At 46.1% G+C, this 26,231-nt stretch overlaps 1 protein-coding gene across 2 annotated transcripts in view; it reads left to right on the plus strand.

Annotated features, from left to right (window-relative positions):
- Positions 1-26,231, plus strand: part of PATL2 (PAT1 homolog 2) — an 837,187-nt gene that overhangs the window by 742,299 nt on the left and 68,657 nt on the right. For both annotated transcript variants that reach the window (XM_044086703.1, XM_044086702.1), the window contains one exon: positions 5,377-5,474. In XM_044086703.1, coding sequence (XP_043942638.1) covers positions 5,377-5,474 — 98 coding nt within the window. The remainder of the gene's footprint in view (positions 1-5,376; positions 5,475-26,231) is intronic.

A 26,231-nucleotide genomic window follows, 5' to 3' on the forward strand; every position in this document is an offset into this window, starting at 1 on the left:
GGGACACCAGAGGTAGACCTGTTTGCCCCCCCCTCAGAACTATCAATTGAACAAATTCTGCACCAGAACTCCCCACAGTCAAGCTTGGAAAGTGGATGCCCTGTCCTTTACCTGGGAAAGCCTCTCAATTTATGCCTTTCCCACTTTGCCTCTCCTCTTGAAGGTTCAACTAAAGATCAAACAGGACAAGCCAAGGACAATACTGATTGCTCAGACTGGCCACGCCAGCACTGGTACCCACTTTTGCGCAGTCTGACAGTGATGCAACCATGGCACCTGCCTCAGACCCCTTCCCTGCTGCCCCAGCAGGTGGGCCAGATTCTGCTCCCTCAGCTTCAAACCCTGAACCTTGCAGCCTGGCTAATTCCCTGAGCTCACCTCTAGCAACCCTCAGTAAGCAGGTGCTGGATGTCATTCTTGAGGCAAGGAGACCTAGTACTAGAAAATCCTATTCAGTAAAGAGATTCTGTTCCTGGAGCAAGGCTCAGGGGATGGGCACAACTGTGCCCAGCTTACCTCATATTCTAGATTATTTAACAGAAATGCTCCACAGGAGCCTATCTTTCTCTTCAATTAAGATTCATGCCTCTGCCATTTCAGCACATAATACTGAGCCACCCCTCTTCTCTCCTCCCCTGCTAAAGCAATTCCTTGGAGGGGCCAAAAATTTAAGACCCCCCTGGAAGAGTGCCCACTCCAGCCTGGGACCTTAACTTTGTATTGGAAAAACTCACTTCTTCCCCCCTTTGAACCAGCTACTACAGCAAAGTTGAAATTCCTTTCTTGGAAAACAGCCTTACTTCTAGCCATCATCAGCAAGAAGGGTGTCTGAACTGCAGGCCCTTATGGCAGTGGAGCCCTTCATTATCATCCATGCAGACAGGGTTTCCCTCCGGACTAATCCATCCTGCATGCCCATGGTGGTGTCTAGTGTGGCTATAAACCAGTTCATTTGTTTGCCTAACTTTTTCCCTAACCCTCAAAATAAGGGGGAAAGGATACTGCATTCTGTGGACGTGCACAGACAGTTTAGATTCTATTTGGACACCAAGGCTCTCAGAAAATCTGACCAGCTGCTAGTTAGCTTTGCTGCAGGGGCAGAGGGGAAGGCCATTTCTAAGCAAACCATTTCCAAATGAGATGGCCCATTGCATCCATTTCTGCAACAAGCACCATGGAAAACCTACCCCACAGTGGATAAGATCACATTCTACCTCTACGGCATTTCTCAGAGGAGTCCCTACTAAGGACATCCTGGAAGCTGCTACCTGGAGCTCTGTACATACTTTCACCAAGCATTACTACCTGCCTATCTTTTCTAAATCCAGAGCTAGATTTGCCACAGCAGTCTTACAGGGCCTGATTGCTAGCCCTAATGCTCTTTAACTGCCACCACCCTTCTTCAGCTTTGGGAATCAACCCAAATGTGATGGTTGCAACAGTGAAAAACACTAAGAACATAGTACAGTTGTGTACACTTACCATAAATGTAGATGTTAGTGTATTCACTGTTGCAGTCCTGGTTACCCTCCCTCCAGCCTCCTGACTTCTCTTGGCTCTACCTTTCCTTCTTGTTTGGCATATACTATATCATGTGTATTTGCTTTTTGCTGGGGGTGTTCCATACCATATAATTGCTTCCTATTGTGGGGGCACCTGACATCTGGGGCAAGAAAAACTGATGTAATGACGTCTGCTGTGTGTTTTATACCCCTGGCGACATGACTTCATGGAAGAAGCGACAGCATCTGACGCAGAAATCCGAAGACTCTGGTATTCAGGCCGGCTGACTGCTACTTGCAGGCAGATGACCCAAATGTGATGACTGCAACAGTGAATACACTCGAACATCTACATTTATGGTAAGTGTACAGAACTGTACTTTCCCTGGTCAGCCTCGGTAAGAAACTGAGATCCCTTATAATATTGTTAAAGCTAGCTACGAAAACAAAATCGCCACTGATTCTAGGGACAGCCACAAAGCATTCTATAGCTATGTCAAGAATCTCAATGACAACACCCAGATCTGCTCTGAGGTACAGCACAACCGCATGAAAATTACAGAACCAACTAATATTGCCAACGTCCTGGCAGATAGGTTCAGTGCTAACTTTACCCCCCTCTCACCCTCTAAAGGGCCCATATCTATACAGGAAGAGTGCAGAGTCCCTGTAATCACAACTGCGCAGGTAAAAGCTCCACTCTCTAAAGCCAAAAATACAGCATCCATGGGACCAGACAACTTCCCAGGCTGCATTTTACACAAACTTCAGAACGAGCTGGCTCCCCACCTAAGCACCGTGTTTAGTCCTAATCTCATTTCAGGCTTTGTGCCCACTGAATGGCGCACAGCTACAGTTATCCCACTCCACAAAGGGGGAGACGCAAATGATCCTAGGAATTATCGCCCTATTAGCCTGACAAACCTGGTCTGTAAGGCCATGGAACATATCATGGAACTCGTAAACAAAGACATTGGTAACCTCCAAACACTGGACCCCACCCAGTTCAGGTTTGTGAAAGGCAGAGCATGCCTCCTGAACCTGATTGACAACTTTGAGGCAGTCACCAAAGCTGTAGACGAGGGTAAGGTGGTTCACACAGCCTGTCTTGACCTCTCCAAGGCTTTTGACACCATCCCCCATTCTGGAATTATAGCTAAACTCACTAAACTAGGTATAAATCCCTACGTCACAAGATGGGTTGCCAACTGGCTCACTGACAGAACCCACACTGTAAAAGTTGCAGACTCCAAATCTGACCTCAAACCAGTGACCAGTGGAATACCACAGGGTTCTGTCCTAGGACCTCTTTTGTTTGGTATCTACTTCTCTGAAGTACAGGTTAACACAGAAAGCCTTTGGCTAACGAAGTTCGCAGATGACTGCAAACTAGGAGACACAGCTGAGTCCCCATATGATGTGGACATCCTACAGAAGGGCCTCACTGCGACAGATACATGGTGTCAGAGGCATGGCCTCAAGCTCGGTGCCAAAAAGTGCATGGTCATCCCCTTTGGTAAAAACTCTGTACCCGTGAACTACCACATAGGTCGCAGTCTACTTAAAATGCCAAATGTGTGATAGACCTGGGGACCCAGGTTCACAGATTAGTACTAAGCTAACTGCCCTTGTGAGCCATTTTAAGCTTATCCAATTATCCTATGTGAGACTCAAACCCAGCACCTTGTGTTTGTAAGGCAAACACCTTAACCATTAGGCCACCCTCCCAACCGCTGTGGGTGGGCAGTAGTCTCTCCTTTGATAATCACATCGTCACAGTAGACAGGAAATCCTTCTACGTGGCACACCTCATCACGTAAGGGTTCTCATCTAAGAAAAGAGGTCATTGTTCCCCTCTACTCGACACTCAGACCCATTATAGAGTACAGCACCCATTTTGGAATGTACCTCACAAGACATCTGCAGCAGCTGGAAAGGCCACAGAAGTACCTCACAAAGAGGATTACTGGCCTCAAACAGATGTCCTACACTGATCGTCTCAAAAAACTACAGCTTTCCTCCGTAGCATATTGCCTACTCAGAGGTGATCTCTGCCTAACATATAAAGCTATGTCAAACCCAGAGCTGTTGGACATGCTACACCTAAAGAAATCCCAATCCCTTCAAGCGACGCACTCTAGAGACCTAAACCTTGTCACCACAATAAACAGGACATGCTAGAGGGATAGATTCCTGTTTCATAGACTTCCCATACTCTGGAACAAGCTACCCATCTATGTCAAGCAAAGTTCCTCATTTGCACTCTTCAAGAAAAATTTTGATAAGTGGATGGAAAATAGGAAATACCACCCCAGGGATCACTTTGGTGGCTTTGCTCGACAGAGGCACAGGAAAATAACTTTCTTAGGTGGCGTAAGCCAGGGAACCTTGTTGGCTAGGCTTACTTATAGGTCCTTGTGCCGATGGCCTAGTACCTGCCTATGAAGCCAGTGCTCCCATGGGGTCCCTAGTTTTCACTGGGGATTCAGCCATGGAAATATGCTCCCTAACATGCACTGCTGAGGGCGAGGTGAGCTGGTTAGACTGTTACCCCCCCCATGCCACCTTCAGCAGGTTTCTGAGCAGCTGTTCTGACATGGTCATAGGCAAGGCTTCATCCTTCTATACCAGAGGAGCTGTCTAGTTTTTTGAAGTATGAGAACCTTTTAGTTTTGTCTCCTTCCCCAGCAGATTATCTGCTGGTAGCTGTATCACAGAAGCAGTTCTGTGTTCTTAGCCTTCGCAGACTGGGGCTCTGCAAGCATGGAAATCGTGAGTGCATGTAGGGTGCTGCTGTAACAGATGTTTAGGGGTAGTGCTGTGAATGCAGGGTGCTGTTGTAACAGATGTTTAAGGGGTAGTGCTGTGCATGCAAGGTGCTGCTGTAAAGGATGTTTAGGGTAGCGCGATATGACCCCACCCTGATGGCTCCCCCCCATCCTGCCCAGCACAGAGTGTAAACATTGCACACAAAGTCTCCACTGAAGATTTGTAGCTGTGAGCAGTAAACCTTTTCCTGTTCCCTTAAGGTAAGTGAGCTGGTAAAATACTGCTTAGTCCTTACCCACCTCTCTGATTCGTTTGTTTAAGCTGTCTTGTAGCTTCATGTGCATGGGATTTAATGGAATTTAGTACAGCACTTTTAACTGGCTGACTGGATTTGATATATTGATTTGTACATCTGTAATGGTGGGTGTGATGAAAAACATTCTTGGGTGATGCAACTTGTCATTTAACTTGTAGAAATAAACTTTGAGCAGACGTGGGTCCGTGTAATTATATCCTGCTTGAGCTGTGCCATAATAGTATTTATAATGCTTTGTGAATAACAGATGTGTTTGCACACTAGAGTATTGGCATTTTATTACACCTAGGTGGAAGTGCTCCATAAAAATTGATTTCTGAGTGGGGAAATAAATCTACACTTCTGCCTGCTGGCAGGTGAACTTGTCCGAGATGTTTAATTATTCTGCATGTGTTCCCATCTATGAAATGTGCTTATATTGTAAAGAAATAAGAGTGACATCTTCATATATTTTCATTTTCCTGGTAATTGGGAAGGGCTCATCGAGTAACAGTTCTAATTTCAGAGATGTAAAAGTAATTAAAGCAGGAGCTAACAGCTGTTTGGGCAGACAGGTTTCATGCACAGTTAAACAGCTTTGCAATCCAGTATCTCAAGGACTGTGCATTTCTTGACGGTGCTTGAAACAGTTTGGTTAGTGGATCAGTTTGAATTGTTATGCCTATTAAGTAAACTTGCAGGTATGTTTTCTGTTGAGCTATGAGCTACTTTTTTTCTGTTATTGCTGTATTAGATATATACCTCTTCAATCATTTTGAGTGTATCTTGACTTGATGTTCTTTTTTGCAGTTTGGGATCTCATTTTTGTATGCCTTGCTGAGTCATGGGGAGCGCCTTCTTTCATCAGATATTCCAATGGAGCCCTGCATTGGAGATTTTGAAAAATGGTGAGTAATGTTTTTCCTCTTTCTCACTGCCAGATGGTATTCTCTATAGAGAAACCCAAGACTCCTTGTACTGAATTCACATGGACGACATCTCACTTTGGAAGGAAGACCTTTTGCAGTTGCCAAGTGCTGGGATTTCTTATGATACTGCAGTGTGGCACATTACTGAATTATTTCTCGTGCTTTTGTTTTGGGGTGCACACATCTGTTGCTGGAGCATCATGTTGATTAACCTATACTGTTTCTTTCCCATTGTTTCTCTTAAGGTATCTCAAGTCTGGTTACCGCAGTACATTAAGGACAATGGAGATCTGACGTCACTTTTCTTTCTGTCCTCAACCTTGTGGGTTCAGTTCCAGTCCTTCGGAACTGATTCACCCACTGCAGTAGCTCGTGGGAACCAAAAGCTCTCAAGCTCATCCCTTGGCCACAATACACCTATCTCAGTTACCTCCAATTGTTTGCCTCTCTGCGAGTTAGATGTGGTGCCATATTGTCTTGAGATAGATAAGTGATTTTATTTCATTTTTTTCTATTATAATCCTTGTTTGCCTCTTCCCTTCTCCTTAAAATGATACTAACCCTCTCGTAAGAAAGTACTCTACAATATTATTGTTAGTATCTGTCCTTATAAACCTTTCTGTAGGTCTGTTTCCTCTGCACTTTTGTGTGGCTTTGAAATGTCATGATTTCTTTTTTTCCTTTTTTAAGAAACAAAAAAATGTTTTTTGCTAATCTATCGCCACTTTTTCTATCTCTCCTTACATTGATTAGTGTGTGGGGGAGTGTCGGTGGGGTGTGTGTGTGCGGGGGTGTGCCTGTGTGTTGCTGCTGCTGCTTCAGAATGGCAGATAAGGAAAAAGGCGCGGCAGGCTTTAAACGCTGTGTAAAATGTGCTCACAAAATCCCGTACTCTACGCACATTGTCTGTGCATGTATTGTTTGGGGCCCTCTCCATCTTCAGGAGGACTGCACCATTTGCCGCTCTTTAGCCATCGAGCTCTTATTTAAAGAAATTGCTGGTCCCAGCTCTTCTTCCTCCTCTAAAGTAACAGAAGGCAACGAATAGAAATTCTGTGACTCGGACTTCTCCATAGGTTACAAGCTCAAAAAAGGCAAGAATTTTGGTTCAGTCTTCTCCCTCTGATCCGAGAACCAGATTGGTCCAAACCTTCAGCTCCGGAACTGTCGGAACCAGTATGTGTTGCAAATAAGTCTTCGGATCCAAACTTGTCTTAGATTCTGAAAGGTCATGAAAAAAGATACGTTTTGGTGTTATGTTCTGTGGATTAGACGCCTCTGTTAAAGGATTAGTCTTTACTGCCTTTTCCATCCCTTGAACTCTATATTCACCATCAATAGATCCATTTCCAGACTGACTTCCTTCTCATTTCTTGGAAAGACCCAGGTCTCCATCTGTCATATCCACTTGTTCTTCCAAAAGTCTTACTGAGGACGATGTGGAGAATTTGGTCTAGAAAATTCGGTGGGCGCAAGGTGCAACAGGGACCACCTCTTTTCCTGCCACCACATTTCGGGAATTTCAGTCTTCAACTCCCCCTCCTTCACTTCGTCCTCTAACGTCTGTTAGAGACAATGGTTCCAAGCTGTCCGGTACCAACTGTGTCTGATTCTAAGATATCCTTATCTTTGGAACCTGTGGTTGCTCTGAGCTCTGTGCTCCAGTCAGAGCTGGAGACCTGTCTTGGCCTTCACTGTCCTGTCATTCTGAGGGGCTGGAGTGGACTCCTCTTTTCTCAGAGCCTTCTCTGCACCTTGGGGCTTGGGCACTGATCAGTTCAGCTTTGGTCTCTGCATTGGGAGGGATTTTCTCAGGGCTGGGAGGGGACTACAGCTCCGAAGTCTGCCATCTCAAATTCAGGGTCCTTTCCTTCTCTGGGGGGATCTGTTTTCGAGGCTATGGAGAGTGCCATGTCTGCATCAGTCAGTCAGATGTTTATCGTGTTTCACTGTTGCAGTCATTACAATTGGGTTATCCTGCTGGCAGGCTACCCGCAGTTGGCCCGAGTTCCAAAGTCTGGGTCCGGCATCGGTTGCTGTCACCTCCTCCCTGACGTCAGTGCGCCAGGGGTATAAAAGATGCAGCAGACGCCATTTTCTTCAGTCTTTCTTGCCGAGCGGTGCCCGAAGCAAAAGCAGTTTGCAAGTGCCGGTCGGCCGACTCCTGAGATTTTCAAATTCGAATTTCAGATCCAAAGTCGTCATTAAAGCTAAGTACCCCATTGGGGAAACTTTTTTCTTGCTCCAGACCGATGTCAGAAAAAGTTAATTGTATTTCTTGTGGGAAGCAAATACCTCATAAGTATTTTCATTCTTACTGTATTTCTTGCCTAGGCCCTGACCACGACATTACTAGTTGTCAGTTTTGTGTTAGATTTAACCAACACACTAAGCGTTGGTACAATTTTGCATTTCATTACTTTGGCAGAAGATTCAATTTTATAATGCCATCGGATCAGCCGACTACCGGAGTTTATAGAAAGTGCAAAGAAAAAGAAAAGGACATGCATCCGAGGTCCAAAACTGACGACAAGGCTTCCGTTAGGCCTGTCGCCCGTTCTCAGTGAGGCGCTTTCGCAGCCCCTGACGCCTGCTACCTCAGAGCCACAGGCCGCTTCCGACTCGCACGTGGAGCCGACTAGGCCATTCTGAAGCAGCAGCAACACTCGGAAACTATTCCCTCAGATGGGTCCAGAGCCGCTGAGCAGGCATCTGCTTCTGAGGGTGTTTTCAGGCCTACACAGTTGTATGTAAAGCCATCTTCAGCTTCAAAGGCAAAGACTAAAGCAGCTCTAAAGACAAAGAAACAAGTACAGCATTCTCCTGGACAGGCCTCCATGCCTAAAAAAACAGATGCTTAAAATGGCCGAAGACCTAATTACTTTGATCAGGGGGTTCTCATCCCCCTCCTGATAAGAGGCCTAGGCAAGACATAGAATATGAATCTTCAGATCAGGTTTCCATTTCTTCTGATTCCTCTTCTGAACAGGAATATTCTCTTTCTCCCTATGAGGATTCTGATGCTGAAGAATCTATCCCTTCAGCCTCACCTCCTGAGGTTTATTCCTTTGGTGAGACCTTGCATACTATGAGGGAGCATTTCCATTGGGAGAGCCAAGATTACTCTGAATCCAAGAAAAGACTCAGAGACTTCCTTTTATTACCCCAGCACAGGCCCCTTGCTATTCCTCCTGTTTTAGACATTGTAGATGTATTTTCAGAGTCCGATCTGTCTCCTGACTCTTTACTACCAGCTCCTGTTAAGCCAGACAGATACTACAGGGTTCCTGATTCTCATAAATTTCTTTACAAAAACCCTGCTGCTGACCCAGAAACTATTTCTTAGGGTCCCAAGGGGGTCAAGACTTCCACTGCAAAAAACCCTATCCCCTCTGACAGGGATTCAAGGGCCCTGGACAGATGGGGGGAAAAGATTTATACTTCTGCAGCCTTGGCTGTAAGAGCTTTAAATTGCCAATTTCATATGCTTAAATATCAGAAATATCTTATGTCACTGCTTAAACAGAAAATGTTGACAAATTCAGAATGTGCAGAAAACAAAGAAATGCAGGATTTATTGCTTGCAGCTGAACAAGTGGGAAAGCATACTTTGCAATGTGGTTTTGATTCTCTAGAGGCCTCCTGTAGGGCCGCAGATACAGGTTCTGTCATTAGGAGGCATGCTTGGTTAAAAGAACAGAACCTGCCCAATCATGTTAAAGCAAAGCTTTTAGAATGCTCCATTACAACATACCACCTGGTGTTAAAGCAGAAGATGTGCTGAAGAAAATGGAGGACAAAGCTAAATCTATGCAAACAGTGAAGGATTTCTTACAGGTACAGCCTCCCAGATTTAGCAGGAACTGGCCTACAAAGAATTGGTCCTTTCCAGTGTCAGACATGCCACAAAGAGGCAGATAGACACCCCAGAGGTAGATCACAGCCCCAAGGCTCATACAGGCCTAAACAATGGGGTGCTTCTACCTCCAAAAACAGAGAGGAAAAATCACAGCCATACAGGAACTGTCTCAATGACTTTCCCCTGCCAGCACCAAGCACTTATCTTCTGGCAGCTCCTTTGCGGGGAAAACTAGCACTTTTTTCACAAAATTGGCACATGATCACCCAGGACAAATGGGTCTTAAATATCGTATCTCAAGGCTACAGGTTCCACTTTCACACCCTGCCAACGCCAAATGGTATGCCAGACCTGCCACGCAATCAATGGGCAGAGGCACAAAAGCAAGTTTCATCCCTCATGGACATGAGAGCCATTCAGCAAGTACCACAGCAAGAGCAGGGACAAGGATTTTACTCAAGGCTATTCTTGGTACCCAGAAAGGACAAAGCCTGGAGACCAATACTGGACCGGTCTATCCTAAACACATTCCTGGATATTCCAAAATTCAAAATGTTAACTCTGCAGCAGCTTCTGCCCATGCTGGGTAAGAAGGCTTGGCTTGTGATTTTAGACCTAAAAGAGGCATACCTGCATGTCCCAATCAGACAATCATGCAGAAGATGCCTCAAATTTATAGCTGGCTCAACGCACTACCAATTCTCTGCACTGCCCTTTGGCTTATCTACTGCGCCCAGGGTCTTTACAAAATGCCTGGCACCAGTAATTGCATTTTGGCATTTTGCAGACAAAGAGGAATACATATATATCCTTACTTGGACAGCTGCCTTATTCAAGCAGAGAAAAAGGACATCCTACTACAGCATCTGGCGTTTGTAAAAAGATTACTAACAGGTCTAGGGTACACAGTAAACAAAAAGAAATCAAAGCTCGTACCCACTCAAGAGATAATATTCCTGGGTGCAAGTTTAAATACAACTGCCCAGATGGCTTATCTCACGCCAGACAAACAGACAACTGACTACTTATTTCAAAATGTTTACAACAAAGACCCAGTTATCTGCAAGAAAAATTCTGCAGGCTTTGGGCTTCATGGCATCCTGCATACTGCTAATTCCATATGCAAGACTGTATATGAGGAAACTTCAATGATATCTGAAAAGTGTTTGGACTCAACATTGCCACAGCCTGGAAACAATCATTACCCTCATTCCCTGCCTGCAACAGGAGTTTCGATGGTGGGCAAAAGCCTGTCACTTCAACACGGGACAGCCATTCACCTTACCCACAGCCAGGCAGACATTGACAACAGATGCATCAGATTATGCCTGGGGGGCTCATATGGCAGGAAGATGTATTCAGGGCACATGGTCCGCAAGTCAAATGCATCTACATATCAATCGAAAAGAAATGCTAGCTGTCCAGAATGCCCTGACAGCCTTCAAGGATCAACTTCATCCAGGACAACTACTGATAAAGACTGACAATACTACAGTCATGTGGTACATAAACAAGCAGGGGGGCACACATTCCTACCCCCTCTGCAGACTAGCCATGAACTTGTGGGGCACAGCACTGACTTACCAAGTACATCTGCATGCACAATTCCTGCTAGGAAGGATAAATACTCTGGCAGATGAACTAAGCAGAAACCTAATGGATCCCCACAAGTGGAAATTGTATCCACAAGTCTTCAGCATGATAACAAGGAACTAGGGATGCCCGGACATAGATCTATTTGCCTCCCCTCATAACTGCCAATTACAGGGATTCTGCACAAGGACTTCTCACAAGCAAGCATGGAAAGTGGATGCTCTATCTTTCAGCTGGAAAAACCTAACAGTATATGCCTTTCCTCCTCTGCCTCTCCTCCTCAAGGGTACTCCTCAAGGTCAGACAAGAGAAGCCAAAAATGATACTGATTGCCCCAGATTGGCCCTGCCAGCACTGATACCCAATCCTAAAGAGCTTGTCTCAATGCCCAGCTTGGACATTACCTCCAATTCCTCACTTATTGACCCAACAAGACAGTCAGATACTGCACAGCCAACTCAGGACCTTAAACCTGGCAGCATGGCGGATAATGTAGCCATTCAAGATGCACCTCTCTGTAATGCAGTGATGGATGTTATTTTAGAGGCCAGGAGGCCTAGCACCAGAAAATCTTATGCAGAAAAAATGGAAGAGATTCTGTGCTTGGAACCAGGCACTAGGTATTAACACGACTGTTCCAAATATTCCCCAGATTTTGCAATACTTAACTGAGATGCTGGATAAAGGCCTTTCCTTTTCATCCATTAAAATCCATGCCTCTGCCATTTCCGCTCATTACAATACAGAACCACCTATTTTTTCTCGTCCATTACTAAAGCAGTACCTCAGAGGAGCCAAAAACATAAGACACCCAAGGAGAGCACCAATACCTGCTTGGGACCTCAACTATGTCTTGGAAAAACTTACACTGCCTCCCTTTGAGCCAGCCTCTGCAGCTGATATAAAATTCTTATCCTGGAAAACAGCTCTGCTCCTAGCAATAACTTCCGCTAGATGAGTCTGAGTTACAGGCACTCATGGCTGTGGAACCTTTTATCATTTTCCATCCAGACAGGGTTTCTCTGAGGACAAACCCTACATTTATGCCTAATATAGTGTCCAGTGTGGACCTTAACCAAACAATTCATTTGCCTACCTTTTACCCAAACCCACAGAATAAGGGTGAGAGACTTATGCATTCTTTGGACATTCACAGGCAGCTACGCTTCTACTTGGACAGAACCAAAGCTTTCAGAAAGACTGAACAACATCTAGTGGCATATGCTGCAGCATCACAAGGAAAGCCTATCTCGAAACAGACTATTTCAAAGTGGATAGGCCACTGCATTCGTTTCTGCTATTCACAGCATGGCAAATCAGTGCTTAAGGGCATTAGGCCGCATTCAACCAGAGCAGCCGCCACTTCAGCAACCTTCCTCAGAGGAGTACCAACCAAAGACATCTTAGAGGCTGCAACTTGGAGTTCAGTGCATACTTTTACAAAGCACTATCACTTACCTCTCTGCTCTAAATCCAGGGCAGGCTTTGCCACTGCAGATGTTCAACGTGCATACAGCTGCAGTCATAACAAATGGGTTCTCCTGCCGTCAGGCGGGTCCTCGGTCAGGCGAATTCCAAAGTCTAGGTCCGGCGTCGGTTGTCGTCGCTTCTTCCTTGACGTCAGTGCGACAGGGGTATAAAAGAACCAGCCAACACCATTTTCTTCAGTCTTTCTTGCCGCGCGGTGCCCGAAGCAGAAGCAGTTCGCAAGTGCCGGTCGGCCAGCTCCTGAGATTACGAAAATTTGGAAACCGAAACTTTTCTTGCCTCAGATCGATGTCAGACAAAGTTAATAATTGTGTTTCTTGTGGGAAGCAAATACCGCATAAGGATTTCCATTCCCTCTGTATACTTTGCTTAGGCCCAGACCACGACGTCTCGGTCTGTCGCTTTTGTGCTACATTCAACAAACGCACTATTAAGCATCCGGCGGAGTTTGCCCAGCATTTTTTTTTGGGAAAGCATTTAACTATACTATGTCGTCGGATACTCCGACTCCGGTTTTGTCTAAAAAACGCAGAGACAAGGACCGACACTCTAGGTCCGCGGCCTCTACCGACACCACGCCAAAGCCGACTACACGTGGTCCGGTCCTCAGCGAGGCGCCTACGCAGCCCCTGATTACCAACTACACATCTTTAGCGGTGTCTCCTGTACCCGAGGTCGCAGGCTCCTCGGCCCACACCCTGACTACAGATACTGAAGCCACCCTTGGCGTTGAAACACAGAATGTGGACAGGTCCACCTCCACTCAATGTGTCTTCAGACCTTCCTCTTCTTTCTCCATCAAGGCTTTCATCAAGTCTAAAGCAACCATGCACCCTAAGAGACCAGCTACACAGGGCCCATCTCCAGGCCCCATGCCTAAGAAACAGATGCTTAAAATGGCTGAGGATTTAATTACTCTAATCAGAGGTTCTCGGCCACCTCCGGGCAAAAGGCCCAGAGTGGAGGAAGATTCCCCCTCCTCTGATCAGGACTCCACTATTTCAGAACACTCTGATCAGGACTCCATTATTTCAGAACACTCTGATCAGGAACAGTCTTACTCCCCTTTTGAAGACTGATGCAGAGGAGTCTATTCCTTCTGTATCCCCCCCTGAGGATTACTCATTTGGGGAAACTTTGCATACCTTAAGGGAACACTTCCACTGGGAAGGCCAGGGTTATTCAGATTCCAAGAAAAGGCTCAGGGAATTTCTTTTGTTACCCCAGCACAGGCCTCCGGCTATACCTCCTGTCTTGGACATCCTACATGATGTTTACTCGGAGGCCTGCCTTAACCCGGACTCTCTACCTCCAGCTCCAGTTAAGCCCGACAGGTACTACAGGGTTCCTGACTCACACCAATTTCTATACAAAAGCCATGCTGCTGACCTAGAAACCATCTCACAGGGGCCCAAGGGAGTTAAGGCCTCCATTGCCAAAAATCCATTGCCTTCTGAGAGAGATTCCAGATCCTTAGAAAGGTGGGGGAAAAAGGTATATACCTTGGCTACCTTATCCATGAGGGCCTTAAACTGTCAGTTTCATATGCTAAAATACCAACAGTTTCTGTCATCTCAATTGAAAAGTAAAATGTCACAACCTGAACAACCAGACTTGAAGGAGTTGCAGGATCTGATGCATAGTGCAGAACAAGTGGGTAAACATACCTTACAATGTGGTTTTGATGCTCTAGAGGCCTCATGTAGAGCTGCTGTTACAGGCTCAGTCATACGTAGGCATGCCTGGCTCAAGGAACAAGCCTTGCCTGATCATGTCAAAGCAAAATTACTAGACGCCCCTCTTCAAAAGGATGTACTATTGGGGCAAATGCTGAGGAAGTATTATGGAAAATGGAGGAAACGGCTAAATCAATGCAAACTGTGAAAGAATTTCTGCAGGTTCAATCCCCACGTTTTAGTAGAAATTGGCCTTCCAAAAACTGGTCCTTTCCTGCCACAGACAGACCCCAAAGAGGCAGATACAGACGCCCGAGGGGCAGAGGACAATCACAAGGATCGTACAGAGGCAGACAATGGCAAGCTCCTACACAGAGGTGGTGAGGACAACTCGCAATCTTTCAGAAAGCAAACCCAATGACTTTCCCCTTTGCATGCCAGCCAGGTCTCAAATGGCGGCCCCCTTAGGAGGAAAGCTGGCACTATTTTCAAAAAATTGGCATGTTGTCACAAAGGACAAATGGATCCTGGACATTATAAACAGAGGCTACAAATTCCATTTTCATACCCTTCCAAAAATGAGAGGCATGCCAAACCTGCCACACAATCAAAGGGCAGAGGCACAAAAGCAAATTGCAGATCTTATAAACATGAAAGCTATTGAAGAGGTACCTACACACGAACAAAGTCGATGTTTTTATTCCAGGCTGTTTCTGGTGCCAAGGAAGGGAGAAGATTGGAGACCTATTTTGGATCTTTCCATCCTAAACACATTCCTACTTGTACCAAAATTCAAGATGCTCACGCTACAGCAACTTCTTCCCATGCTGGGCAAGGAGTCTTGGCTGGTAACATTGGACCTCAAGGAGGCATACCTGCATGTCCCAATCAGACAAAATTGCAGAAGATACCTCCGATTTCTTGCAGGTTCAACCCATTATCAATTCTCTGCATTGCACTTTGGCTTATCTACTGCGCCTAGAGTATTCACAAAATGCCTAGCATCAGTAATTGCCTACTGCAGACTTCAAAGGATACAAATATACCCTTATTTGGACGACTGCCCAATCCAAGCAGACAGCAAGCACATTCTTCTGAAACATCTGGCTTATGTAATAATGTTATTAAACTCTCTGGGATACACAGTCAACAAAGAGAAATCGAGGCCAATACCCTCTCGGAAGATAATTTTCCTGGGTGCCAATTTGGACACAAACACCCAGATGGGTCTACCTCACGCCAGAGAAGCAGGGGCAACTAATTCAATATTTCAGAACACTGGCAAATTGCACCAGGCTGACTGCAAAGAAAATCCTGCAGGCTCTGGGATTCATGGCATCTTGCATCTTACTAATCCCATGTGCAAAGCTGCATATGAGAAAACTACAATGGTACCTAAAAAAACAATATGGTCTCAACACAGCCACAGCTTGGAAACAATAATACCACTAATTCCATGTCTGCAAAAGGAATTTCTGTGGTGGGCTCAAGCATGTCAAACAAACACAGGTCTTCCATTCAGCAAGCCTCAAGCAAATCAAGTCATCACAACAGACGCCTCGGACTACGCCTGGGGGGCGCACATGACAGACAATTGCATTCAGGGCAAATGGTCCCAAAAAGAAAAGCACCTTCACATCAATCAAAAAGAAATGCTAGCAGTAATAAATGCTATTATAGCTTTCAAGGACCTGCTGCAACCAGGTCAACTATTGATAAGAACGGACAACACCACAGTTATGTGGTACATAAACAAACGGGGAGGAACACATTCATACCCCCTATGCAGACTGGCCATGTCACTTTGGAACATGGCCATGGACTTACAAATGGAACTACAAGCACAGTACTTGCCAGGCAAGGAAAACACGCTGGCAGACAACCTAAGCAGGAATATGACAGATCCACACGAATGGAAGTTGCATCCAAAAGTTTTTACAGAAATAATCCAAGAATGGGGATGGCCAGACATAGATATCTCTGCCTCCCACAAAAATCATCAATTGACAAAATTCTGCTCAAGGATCTTCCATCCAAAGGCCTGGAGAGTGGACGCTCTCTCTTTCAGTTGGACATCAATGACAGTTTATGCCTTCCCGCCTCTTCCTCTGCTGCCCAAAGTCCTATTGAAGACCAGAGCAGACAGACCAAAGATGATCCTCATTGCTCCGGACTGGCCAAGGCAACACTGGTACCCACTACTGAGGAGCCTGACTCATTCCCCAACATGGACCCTGCCTCTAGTGCCTCTTCGTCTGACTCAGCACAGCTTCAAAACTCTTCACAGTCAGCTAAAAACACTCAATCTAGCCACATGGAAGATTCCTTAGCATCACAGCAGGCCCTACTCTCCAAGGAGGTGCAGGATGTCATTTTGGAGGCCAGAAGGCCATCAACTAGAAAAGCTTACTCCGCAAAATGGAAACGTTTTTGTGTCTGGAATGAGAAAAAGGGCCAGAACCCTGGAAAACTGATTTACCTCAAATACTACAATATTTGGCTGAACTGCTAAGCAGTGGACTTTCGTTCTCCTCCATCAAAATCCATGCCTCAGCCATTTCTGCAGAATACAACACTGATCCACCTTTATTCTCTCACCCTCTATTAAGACAGTTCCTCAGAGGGGCAAAGAATTTAAGACCTCCAAGGAAACCACCAATACCTGCTTGGGATCTTAATTTAATTCTGGAAAAACTGACCTTGCCTCCTTTTGAGCCAGCTGCCTCATCAGATTTGCAATATTTGTCCTGGAAAACAGCTTTCCTTCTGGCTATCACTTCAGCTCGTAGAGTTTCAGAACTACAGGCTCTCATGGCTGTCCAGCCTTTTATCATCTTCCATCAGGACAGAGTTTCCTTACAAACCAACCCGTCCTTTATGCCTAAAGTGGTATCCAGGGTAGCTTTAAATCAGGCCATACATTTACCTACTTTTTATCCTAATCCTCAAAACAAAGGGGAGAGATTACTACATTCCTTGGACATCCACAGACAACTGCGTTATTATTTGGACAGAACAAAGCCTTTCAGAAAATCAGAACAGCTCTTTGTGGCCTATGCGGTAGGAGTGCTAGGAAAGCCAGTTTCCAAACAGACCATCTCAAAATGGATAGCCCACTGCATACGCTTTTGCTATTCTTTTCATGGCAAAACTGTACCTACAGGCCTTATAACCCATTCCACCAGGGCCACAGCCACCTCTGCAGCCTTCCTCAGAGGAGTACCTACCAAGGATATTTTGGAAGCAGCCACTTGGAGTTCTGTGCATACCTTCTCTAAGCACTACCACCTACCATTATACTCCAAATCTAGAGCAGGCTTTGCCACTGCAGTCTTGCAGGGCAATTTGGCTCCTCCTAGTTCCACCTAGTGCCTACCACCCCTTTCTTAGCTTTGGGATTCTACCCATCTGTTATAACTGCAGCTGTATGCACGATGAACATAGTACAGTTTTGTACCTACCATAAATGTAGATGTTAGAGTGCTAATACAGCTGCAGTCCAGGTTTCCCTCCCTCCTTCCCCTCTAAGGGTGTATTTGCTTGCAACTACAGTTTTGTGATTATATTGCATTGCATTATTACATACTTTTATGTATTGCCTTCCTTCTGGGGGCACCTGACATCTGGGGCAAGAAAAACTGAAGAAAATGGCGTCGGCTGGTTCTTTTATACCCCTGTCACACTGATGTCAGGGAAGAAGCGACGACAACCGACGCCGGACCTAGACTTTGGAATTCGGCCGACCAAGGACCCGCCTGACGGCAGGAGAACCGACCAAGGACCCGCCTGACGGCAGGAGAACCCATCTGATGTCCTTCAAGAATGCAACTGCAGTCATAACATATGGGTTGTTCTGCCTCAGGCAGCCCTCGGTCGGCCGAATTCCAAAGACTGGGTGCGGCGTCGGCTGGTGCCGCCTCCTGTCCGACGTCACAGCGGCTGGAGTATAAAGACATCGGCCGACGCCATCTTCAGTCTTTCTTGCCGCGCGGTGCCCGAAGCAGAAGCAGTTCGCAAGTGCCGGTCGGTCAGCTCCTGTGTTTTCAGTACCGAAGTCATCTAAAAGCTAAGTACCCCATTGGGGAACATTTATTCTTACCTCAGCCGATGTCAGAACAAATTGAGAAAGTTAATAATTGTTTGTCTTGTGGTAAACAAATACCTCATAAGGACTTCCATTCTCTCTGCCTTCCTTGCCTGGGCCCAGACCACGACATCTCGGCCTGTGCTGCCTGTGCTTGCTTTAATAAGCGCACTCTCAGGCACCGGGCAGAATTCGCAGAGGACTTTTTCGGTGAATCTTTTGCGTATATCATGCCGTCGGATCAGCCGACAACCCAATCTGCTAAAAAACGCAAGGACTGGGACCGACATCCTCGGCCCGCGTCTACTACCGATGCTACTCCCAAACCCTCTGCTAGTGCTCCGGTCCCTTCGGAAGTTGTAAATCTACCGCTCCAGGCCAACGACACAGCGTTAACACGACCTTCGGTCTCGGAGACCTCTCCGGTGCCGGTTGTTGATTTTCCTCTGGAAACCGAAGTTCTGGATCTAACCGACACCATTTCTGTGGACAAGGTTACGCCTGCACTTGGGGCTGCTAGGCCTCCTGTCTCCATGTCCATCAAGGCCTTTGCACGTGCTAAGGCCGTCAGTCAGGCCAAGGCCCATCCTAAACCTACTGCCCAGGCCCCTTCTGATTTATTAGATCATGTCTCTGGCTGCTGATCTTATTTCCCTTATCAGGGGGTCTCGGCCTCATCCGGAAAGGGGTTCTCGGCCACCTGCAGAGAAAAGGCCTAGAACTGAGCAGGCAGACGACCTCTCTTCGGATGAAGCCTCTGGGGATTCTGAACATTCTGATTCCCAAGAAGAATCCTTCCAGGCCTACGAGGACTCTGATGCTGAGGAATCAATTCCCTCTGCCTCCCCTCCAGAGGATTTTTCATTTGGTGAAGTCCTGCATTCCATGAGGGAACATTTTCAATGGCAGGGTCAGGAATTCTCTGAATCCAGGAAAAGGCTTCGTACCTTCCTCAAGCTTCCCCAGCACAGACCTTTGGCTATTCCACCTGTTATGGATGTTTTGGATGATGTTTTCTCTGACTCCAGTGCTAACCCTGATTCTCTTCCTCCGGCTCCTGTCAAGCCGGACAGATATTATAGGGTCCCTGACACTCACAAGCACCTTTTTAAGGCCCACTCTGTGGATCTAGAAACTATTTCACAGGACCCCAAGGGAGTGGCTACCTTCCCTGCCAAAAACCCACTACCAGCGGAAGCAAGGTCCCTGAAGAGATGGGGTAAAAAAGTATATACCTCTACTACCCTAGCCATGAGGTCACTAAACTGCCTTTTTCACATGTTTCAGTACCAGGACTTTCTCCTGGATGATTTACAGAAACAATTAGCCTCTCCTGAGCCTATTGATAAAAAGGCATTGCAGGATCATATACATAACACTCAGCAGGTTAATAACCATTTCCTTCAGTGTGGTTATGATGCACTGGAAGCTTCATGTAGGGCAGCTATGACTGGGGCTGTGATACGTAGACATGCTTGGTTAAAGGATCAATCTTTGCCTGACCATGTTAAAGTAAAGTTACTGGATGCACCTTTGGAAAAACAGAAGCTTTTTGGTGCTAATGCACAAGATGTATTGAAATCCTTAGAGGAAAAAGCAAAGTCAGTACAGAAGTCAAGGATTTCCTTCAGGTTCAGCCACCCAGATTCAGCAGAAACTGGCCCTCAAAGAATTGGTCCTTCCCCGGCTCAGACAAGTTTCAAAGGGGAAAAAGCAGACGTGCCCGAGGTAGAGGGCAATACCGAGGATCTTACAGGGGCCGCCACTGGCAACCTCCAAATCAAAGAAGTGGTGCAGACAGTTCAGCTGCACCACAAGGACAATCACAATGACTTGACTTTCATTCCGCCTACAAAGGTTCAAAGAGAAGCACCTTTGGGCGGAAAATTATCCTTATTCTCACAAAACTGGCATATCTTAACCAAGGACAACTGGATTCTGGATTTGATAGACAAAGGTTACAGATTCCACTTCCACACATTACCAATAAGACAAGGCATGCCAAACCTGCCACATCATCAAAGGGCAGAGGCACTCTCTCAAGTTTCCAAGCTGTTAAGTATAAAAGCAATAGAAAGGGTTCCTCCTCAGGAGCAAGGCCAGGGATTTTATTCAAGGCTGTTCCTTGTTCCAAGAAAAGAAAACAAATGGAGACCCATACTGGACTTGTCATCTCTAAACACTTTTCTCATAGTGCCAAAGTTCAAAATGCTGACGTTGCAGCAACTCCTTCCCATGCTGGGCAAGGGGTCTTGGCTGGTCACTCTCCAATCAGACAAAGCTGCAGAAGATACCTCAGATTTCTTGCAGGGACCGAGCATTATCAATTCTCAGCATTGCCGTTTGGCTTATCTACTGCGCCCAGAGTGTTCACGAAATGCCTGGCATCAGTAGTGGCACACTGCAGACTGCAGGGGATTCAAATATACCCCTACTTGGACGACTGCCTCATACAAGCAGACAACAAACAAACCTTAAAAGAAAATTTGGACTATGTCATGCATCTACTGCAGGCCTTGGGATACACAGTCAACATTCAGAAGTCAAAACTACTGCCATCCCAACAGATTATCTTCTTAGGAGTCAAACTGGACACGGAAAACCAAATGGCCTACCTCACAGAGGAAAAACAGCAGCATTTACCAGAGTACTTCAAAGGCCTAGCAAAACTCTCCCAGCTGACTGCAAGGAAAATCCTGCAGGCCCTGGGGTTCATGGCATCTTGCATCCTTCTGATACCTTTGATAAGACTTCATATGAGAAAGCTGCAATGGTATTTAAAAAACTTATGGTCTCAACACAGCCAGTGTTTTCTCATCCTTTGCTAAGACAGTTTCTAAGAGGAATAAAGAATATCAAACCTCCCAGAAAACAGCCAGTACCTGCATGGGACCTCAATTATGTGTTGGAAAAATTAACTCTTCCTCCTTTTGAGCCAGCAGAAAGTTCAGAAATGCAATTTCTTTCATGGAAGACTGCCTTCTTATTGGTGGTCACATCTGCAAGAAGAGTTTCGGAGATACAGGCACTCATGGCAGTGCCTCCCTTCCTCATTTTTCATCAAGACAGAGTTTCTCTAAGAACCAATCCTACATTCATGCCCAAAGTTATTTCCAGGGTGTCTCTAAATTAGGTTATTCACCTGCCTACATTCTTCCCCAATCCTCAAAATAGGGGGGAAAAGCTACTGCATACTTTGGACATGCACAGACAACTACGTTACTACTTGGACAGAACTAAGGCCACCAGAAAGTCTGACCAACTGTTTGTAGCCTATGCTGCTGGAGTGCAAGGAAAAGCAATCTCCAAACAAACAATTTCAAAATGGATTGGACATTGCATCAGATTCTGCTATTCTTTCCATGGAAAAGGTGTGCCAGCCAATATTAGGCCACATTCCACCAGAGCTATAGCCACTTCCACAGCTTTCCTAAGAGGAGTGGCAACAAAGGACATTTTAGAGGCTGCTACATGGAGCTCCGTGCATACATTTACCAAGCACTGCAACCTGCCCTTATATTCTAGATCCCGAGCAGGCTTTGCTTCGGCAGTCCTGCAGGGGATTTTAGCTACACCATCCTTATCATAGTCCCATCCACCCCCAGCTTGGCTATGGTATTCAACCCATATGTTATGACTGCAGTTGCATTCTTGAAGGACATAGTACAGTTTTGTACCTACCATAAATGTAGATGTCCGATAGATATGCAACTGCAGTCGGATTTTCCCTCCCTCCTACCCCTCTGTATCCTTCTTTTTGGGTCCCTACCCCTTTTCCCATTAGCTGGGGGTATTCCTATGGTGTATCTGTTTATTACTGTTGTGCATGTTTGGGATTATTTTTATCCATTTACCAAATTTAGCCTTCCTAGGAGGGCACCTGGCATCTGGGGCAAGAAACACTGAAGAAGATGGCGTCGGCCGATGCCTTTATACTCCAGCCGCTGTGACGTCGGAGAGGAGGCGACACCAGCCGACGCCGGACCCAGACTTTGGAATTCGGCTGACCGAGGGCTGCCTGAGGCAGGACAACCCATATGTTATGACTGCAGTTGCATATCTATCGGACATCTACATTTATGGTAGGTACAAAACTGTACTTTTTGCAGGGCCTGATAGCCTCTCCTAATCCTATTTAGCCAGCCTCCCAACCTTAGCTTTGGGATTCAACCCAATTGTAATGACTGCAACAGTGAAACACGAACATAGTACAGTTGTGTACCTACCATAAATGTCGATGTTCAAGTGTATTCACTGTTGCAGTCCAGGTTACCCACCCACCATCCCCCTTTTCCTTGCTGGGACTTAACTGTATTTCTCTATTCTATACAACCTATGTGGTGTAGTTGCTTGTAGATGAAGGAAAAGTTGTTTTTTGTGTATGCATGCTTATTGGCATAATTTAGCCTACCTTTTTAAGGGCACCTGACATCTGGGGCTAGAAAAACTGAAGAAAATGGCGTCTGCTGCATCTTTTATACCCCTGGCGTACTGACGTCAGGGAGGAGGCGACAGCAACCGACGCCAGACCCAGACTTTGGAACTCGGGCCGACTGCGGGTAGCCTGCCAGCAGGATAACCCAATTGTAATGACTGCAAGAGTGAATACACTCTAACATCTACATTTATGGTAGGTACACAACTGTACTTTCCTTCTTTCTCGGAACAGCCAACTCTCACATTTTCATTCATAATCTCTGCCATTGCCTCCACCAGGATAGTGAATAACAAAGCCTCAGGTTTTCCAGCAGGGTGACCCCTATTCTTCCAATATCTCCCCAGACCACTTCACTAAGGAGGTTCCTAGGAAGAAGTGCAAGAGGAAGTACATAGATTCTTCTGGAGCATCCATCACAGAAGATGCATATTTCAGTGATGGTGAAGGGGTCCCCAAGGTCACCTCCTGATGTCTCCTTTGAAGACTTCCTAGAATCCTTAAGCAGTGAGATGACTGGAAGCCCATCAATCCTTTGTATGAGGAAGATGTGTACCTGCAGGACTTCGGTACCCACCCATCTACTTCTGGGCAACTCTGCCTACTGATGAGCTAATTGAGTTGATCTCTCGGCGGGCATGGAAGGCCCCTGATTTCATTGAGCCGATCCCCGGAGACCAGACAAAATTATCACTACCTGCAGATAACCCATTTGGGACAAAAGGTTTGCCTGTGATTGCCATGGTCGTGGCTGCAGCCACAAAAAAGGAAATAGCAGAGAACTTCCTCTGTCCATCCTTAGACGATAGATTTAGGAAACGAGTTTATGCATCAACGACCTTTGCCTTACGCTCGAACTACCTGGCACATTTAATCAAATTACAGAGGAATTTGTCTAAAGAGCAGGAGCCATTTCTGAAGAGGTTCAGGAGTCTGTCATCTGTCAGTTGGCCACCCTAAATTCAATTTCTAACTCCACGAGGCTGATTTCGCATGTAGCCTAAGGAACAGTCAGAGCAGCAGGTTCAGGCATTGCCATAAAGAGACACATTTGAATGTATTTGATTTTGCAGAGACCTTTTGATTCTTCATTCGTCAAATACTCCTCTTGACAGCATGTCCTTGTTTGGCCCTAAAGTTAGACACATTGACAGGTGTGAGAAATGGGGGAAAATTGTTTTTGCTGTGGGCGTACGTTTTTCCACTCTTCAAAGACCCCTTTCAAGAAATAAACACAGCAGAGGGAAAATGTGGTTCAGGAACTCCCAAGGCTCTTTTGAAGACCTGTGTGGTGATGGTTCACCCAGGGGCAGAGGGGGGAACTCTAATAAAAGACTCCACCCTCATGGCAGGGGTGGCCCATAAAGCCAGTGATACAGATTCCTTCTTTGGTCCCTTTCAGTGCTCCTGAAAGGAGGTCCTGTTGTCTTCCTCTGTAGACAGTCTGAGGTCACTGGTCCCTGCCTCAGAGAGCTTGGCTGTAGATAACTTCTGATACATGGGTGCATAGAATAATATAATTTTCCCTTCCTTTGTCCACTTGCAAAAAAATCCCAGATTCCCTGCCAAGTCCGAGGAAACGAGCAGCACTACAAATACAAAAGCTGCTAGAAAGAGTCATCCAAGAGGTCCCACCAGACCAGAGAGAATCCGGAATTTGCTCAAAGTTCTTTTTAGTGCCAAAAAAGATAAGGGACTGAAGACCAATTTTTGGATCTCTGCAATTTAAACAAATCACTTCGGCAAACTAAATTCCGGATGGTCACAGTTCGGTCCATTCTTCCTTTTTTGGAACAGGATGACTGGATGTGCTCGATAGAACTTCAGGATGCGTACTACCACATAAAGATGCCCCTCCAGTACGTCCTATTTATTTCTGTGTTGAGGTTTAAGTCTCATGCCCTCGTGGCTCTGATGGATTTGGATTTTCTGAGGTGGAGCATGTCTATTAATTCTGGATTGGACATGGCCTTGTACATCAGGCACATCACCTCTGAGTAGGCGGTATGCGACTGAATAGAGCTGGAGTTTTTTCAGTCGGGCAGCATATGACATATGCTTAAGACCCTTTATCCTCTTGGTGAGGAACTTTTGGGGTCTTTCCAACTGCTGCAGGTGTCGGGTAAGATGCATCCCAAATGGGGCATTGTACTCAATCATTGGCCTGATAAGAGAAGAGTACAGGGGCACAATGACCTCTCTTGATCTAGATGTGAAACCCTTCATGATAAGGTGGGCAATATAGAATGTCTTCCTAACCATTTTGGCAATGCGGGTGTCAAATGAGAGGTTACTGTCAACCTGGGTCCCTAGGTCCCTGATTACCTCTTCCGTATTACCACCTATGTGGTAATTTGTGGGTGCCTTGTTTTTCCCAAAGGGTATGACTATACATTTTTTGGCGTTCAGCTTAAGGCCATGGCTCTGGCACCAATTATCCGTTTCTATGAGGCCTCTCTGAAGGATGTTTGTGTCCGCTGGAGTATCAGTTATGGTGCCCAGTTTGCAGTCATCTGCGAACTTTGTCAGCCACAATCCTCCTATGTTTGCCTGTACCTCGGAAAAATAAATGCCGAACATAAGGGGTCCCAGGACTGAGCCCTGTGGGACACCGCTTGTGACTGGCTTGGAGTCTGACATAGCTCCAGCAACTCTGACCCTGTGGGTTCTGTCCTTGAGCCAGTTTGCAACCCATCTCGTGACATATGGGTTTACATTTAAGCTGGTGAGTTTGTCTATGATGCCCGAGTGGGGTATTTTGTCAAAGGCTTTTGCAAGGTCAAGGTAGGCTGTGTGAACTGCCTTACCCTCATCAATGGCCTTAGTGACTGTTTCAAAAAAAGTCGACCAAGTTCAGAAGGCAGGATCTGCCCTTGACAAAGCCAAATTGGGTAGGATCCAATGTCTGTAGGTCCCCAATGTCTTTGTTTATGAGTTCCATAATGATCCTCTCCATAGTTTTGCATACCAGGCTCGTCAAGCTTATGGGGCGGTAATTTCCAGGGTCCGTAGAAGCACCGCCTTTGTGAAGTGAGACCACTGTTGCCGTACGCCACTCTTTGGGTACGTATCCTGTAGTAAAGCTAAGATTAAACAGCAGCCTTATGTGTGGGTTTAGTTCCTCTTGGAGTTCATGTAGCACACAGCCCGGGACACCGTCCGGTCCCATTGATGCTGTGTTTTTAGCTTTAGAGAGGGCGGCTCTCACCTGGGCATCTGAGATGTTAGGGAGGCTACGCTCTGCTGGGATAGATGTCCTTCATGGATGCATCTGCAGTCATAACAACTGGGTTGTCCTGTCGTCAGGCAGCCCTTCAGTCGGCCGGATTCCAAAGTCCGGGTCCGGCTTCGGCTGATGTCGCACTTCACCCGACGTCATCTCTGCTGGTCTTCGGGTATAAAGGCATCAGCCGACGCCATTTTCCTCAGTCTTTCTTGCCGTGTGGCGCCCGAAGCAGAAGCTGTTCGCAAGTGCCGGTCGGTCGGATCCAGAGATTACTTCTACCGAAAACTACTTCAAAGACTTCTAAAGCTAATTACCCCGTTGGGGACTCTTTCTTGCCTCAGCCGATGTCAGAAAAAGTTAATAATTGTTTAACCT

The sequence above is a fragment of the Protopterus annectens genome, chromosome 10.part0, assembly GCF_019279795.1.
Source record: "Protopterus annectens isolate FY-2018-M chromosome 10.part0, PAN1.0, whole genome shotgun sequence".
NCBI classification, from domain to species: Eukaryota; Metazoa; Chordata; order Ceratodontiformes; family Protopteridae; genus Protopterus; species Protopterus annectens.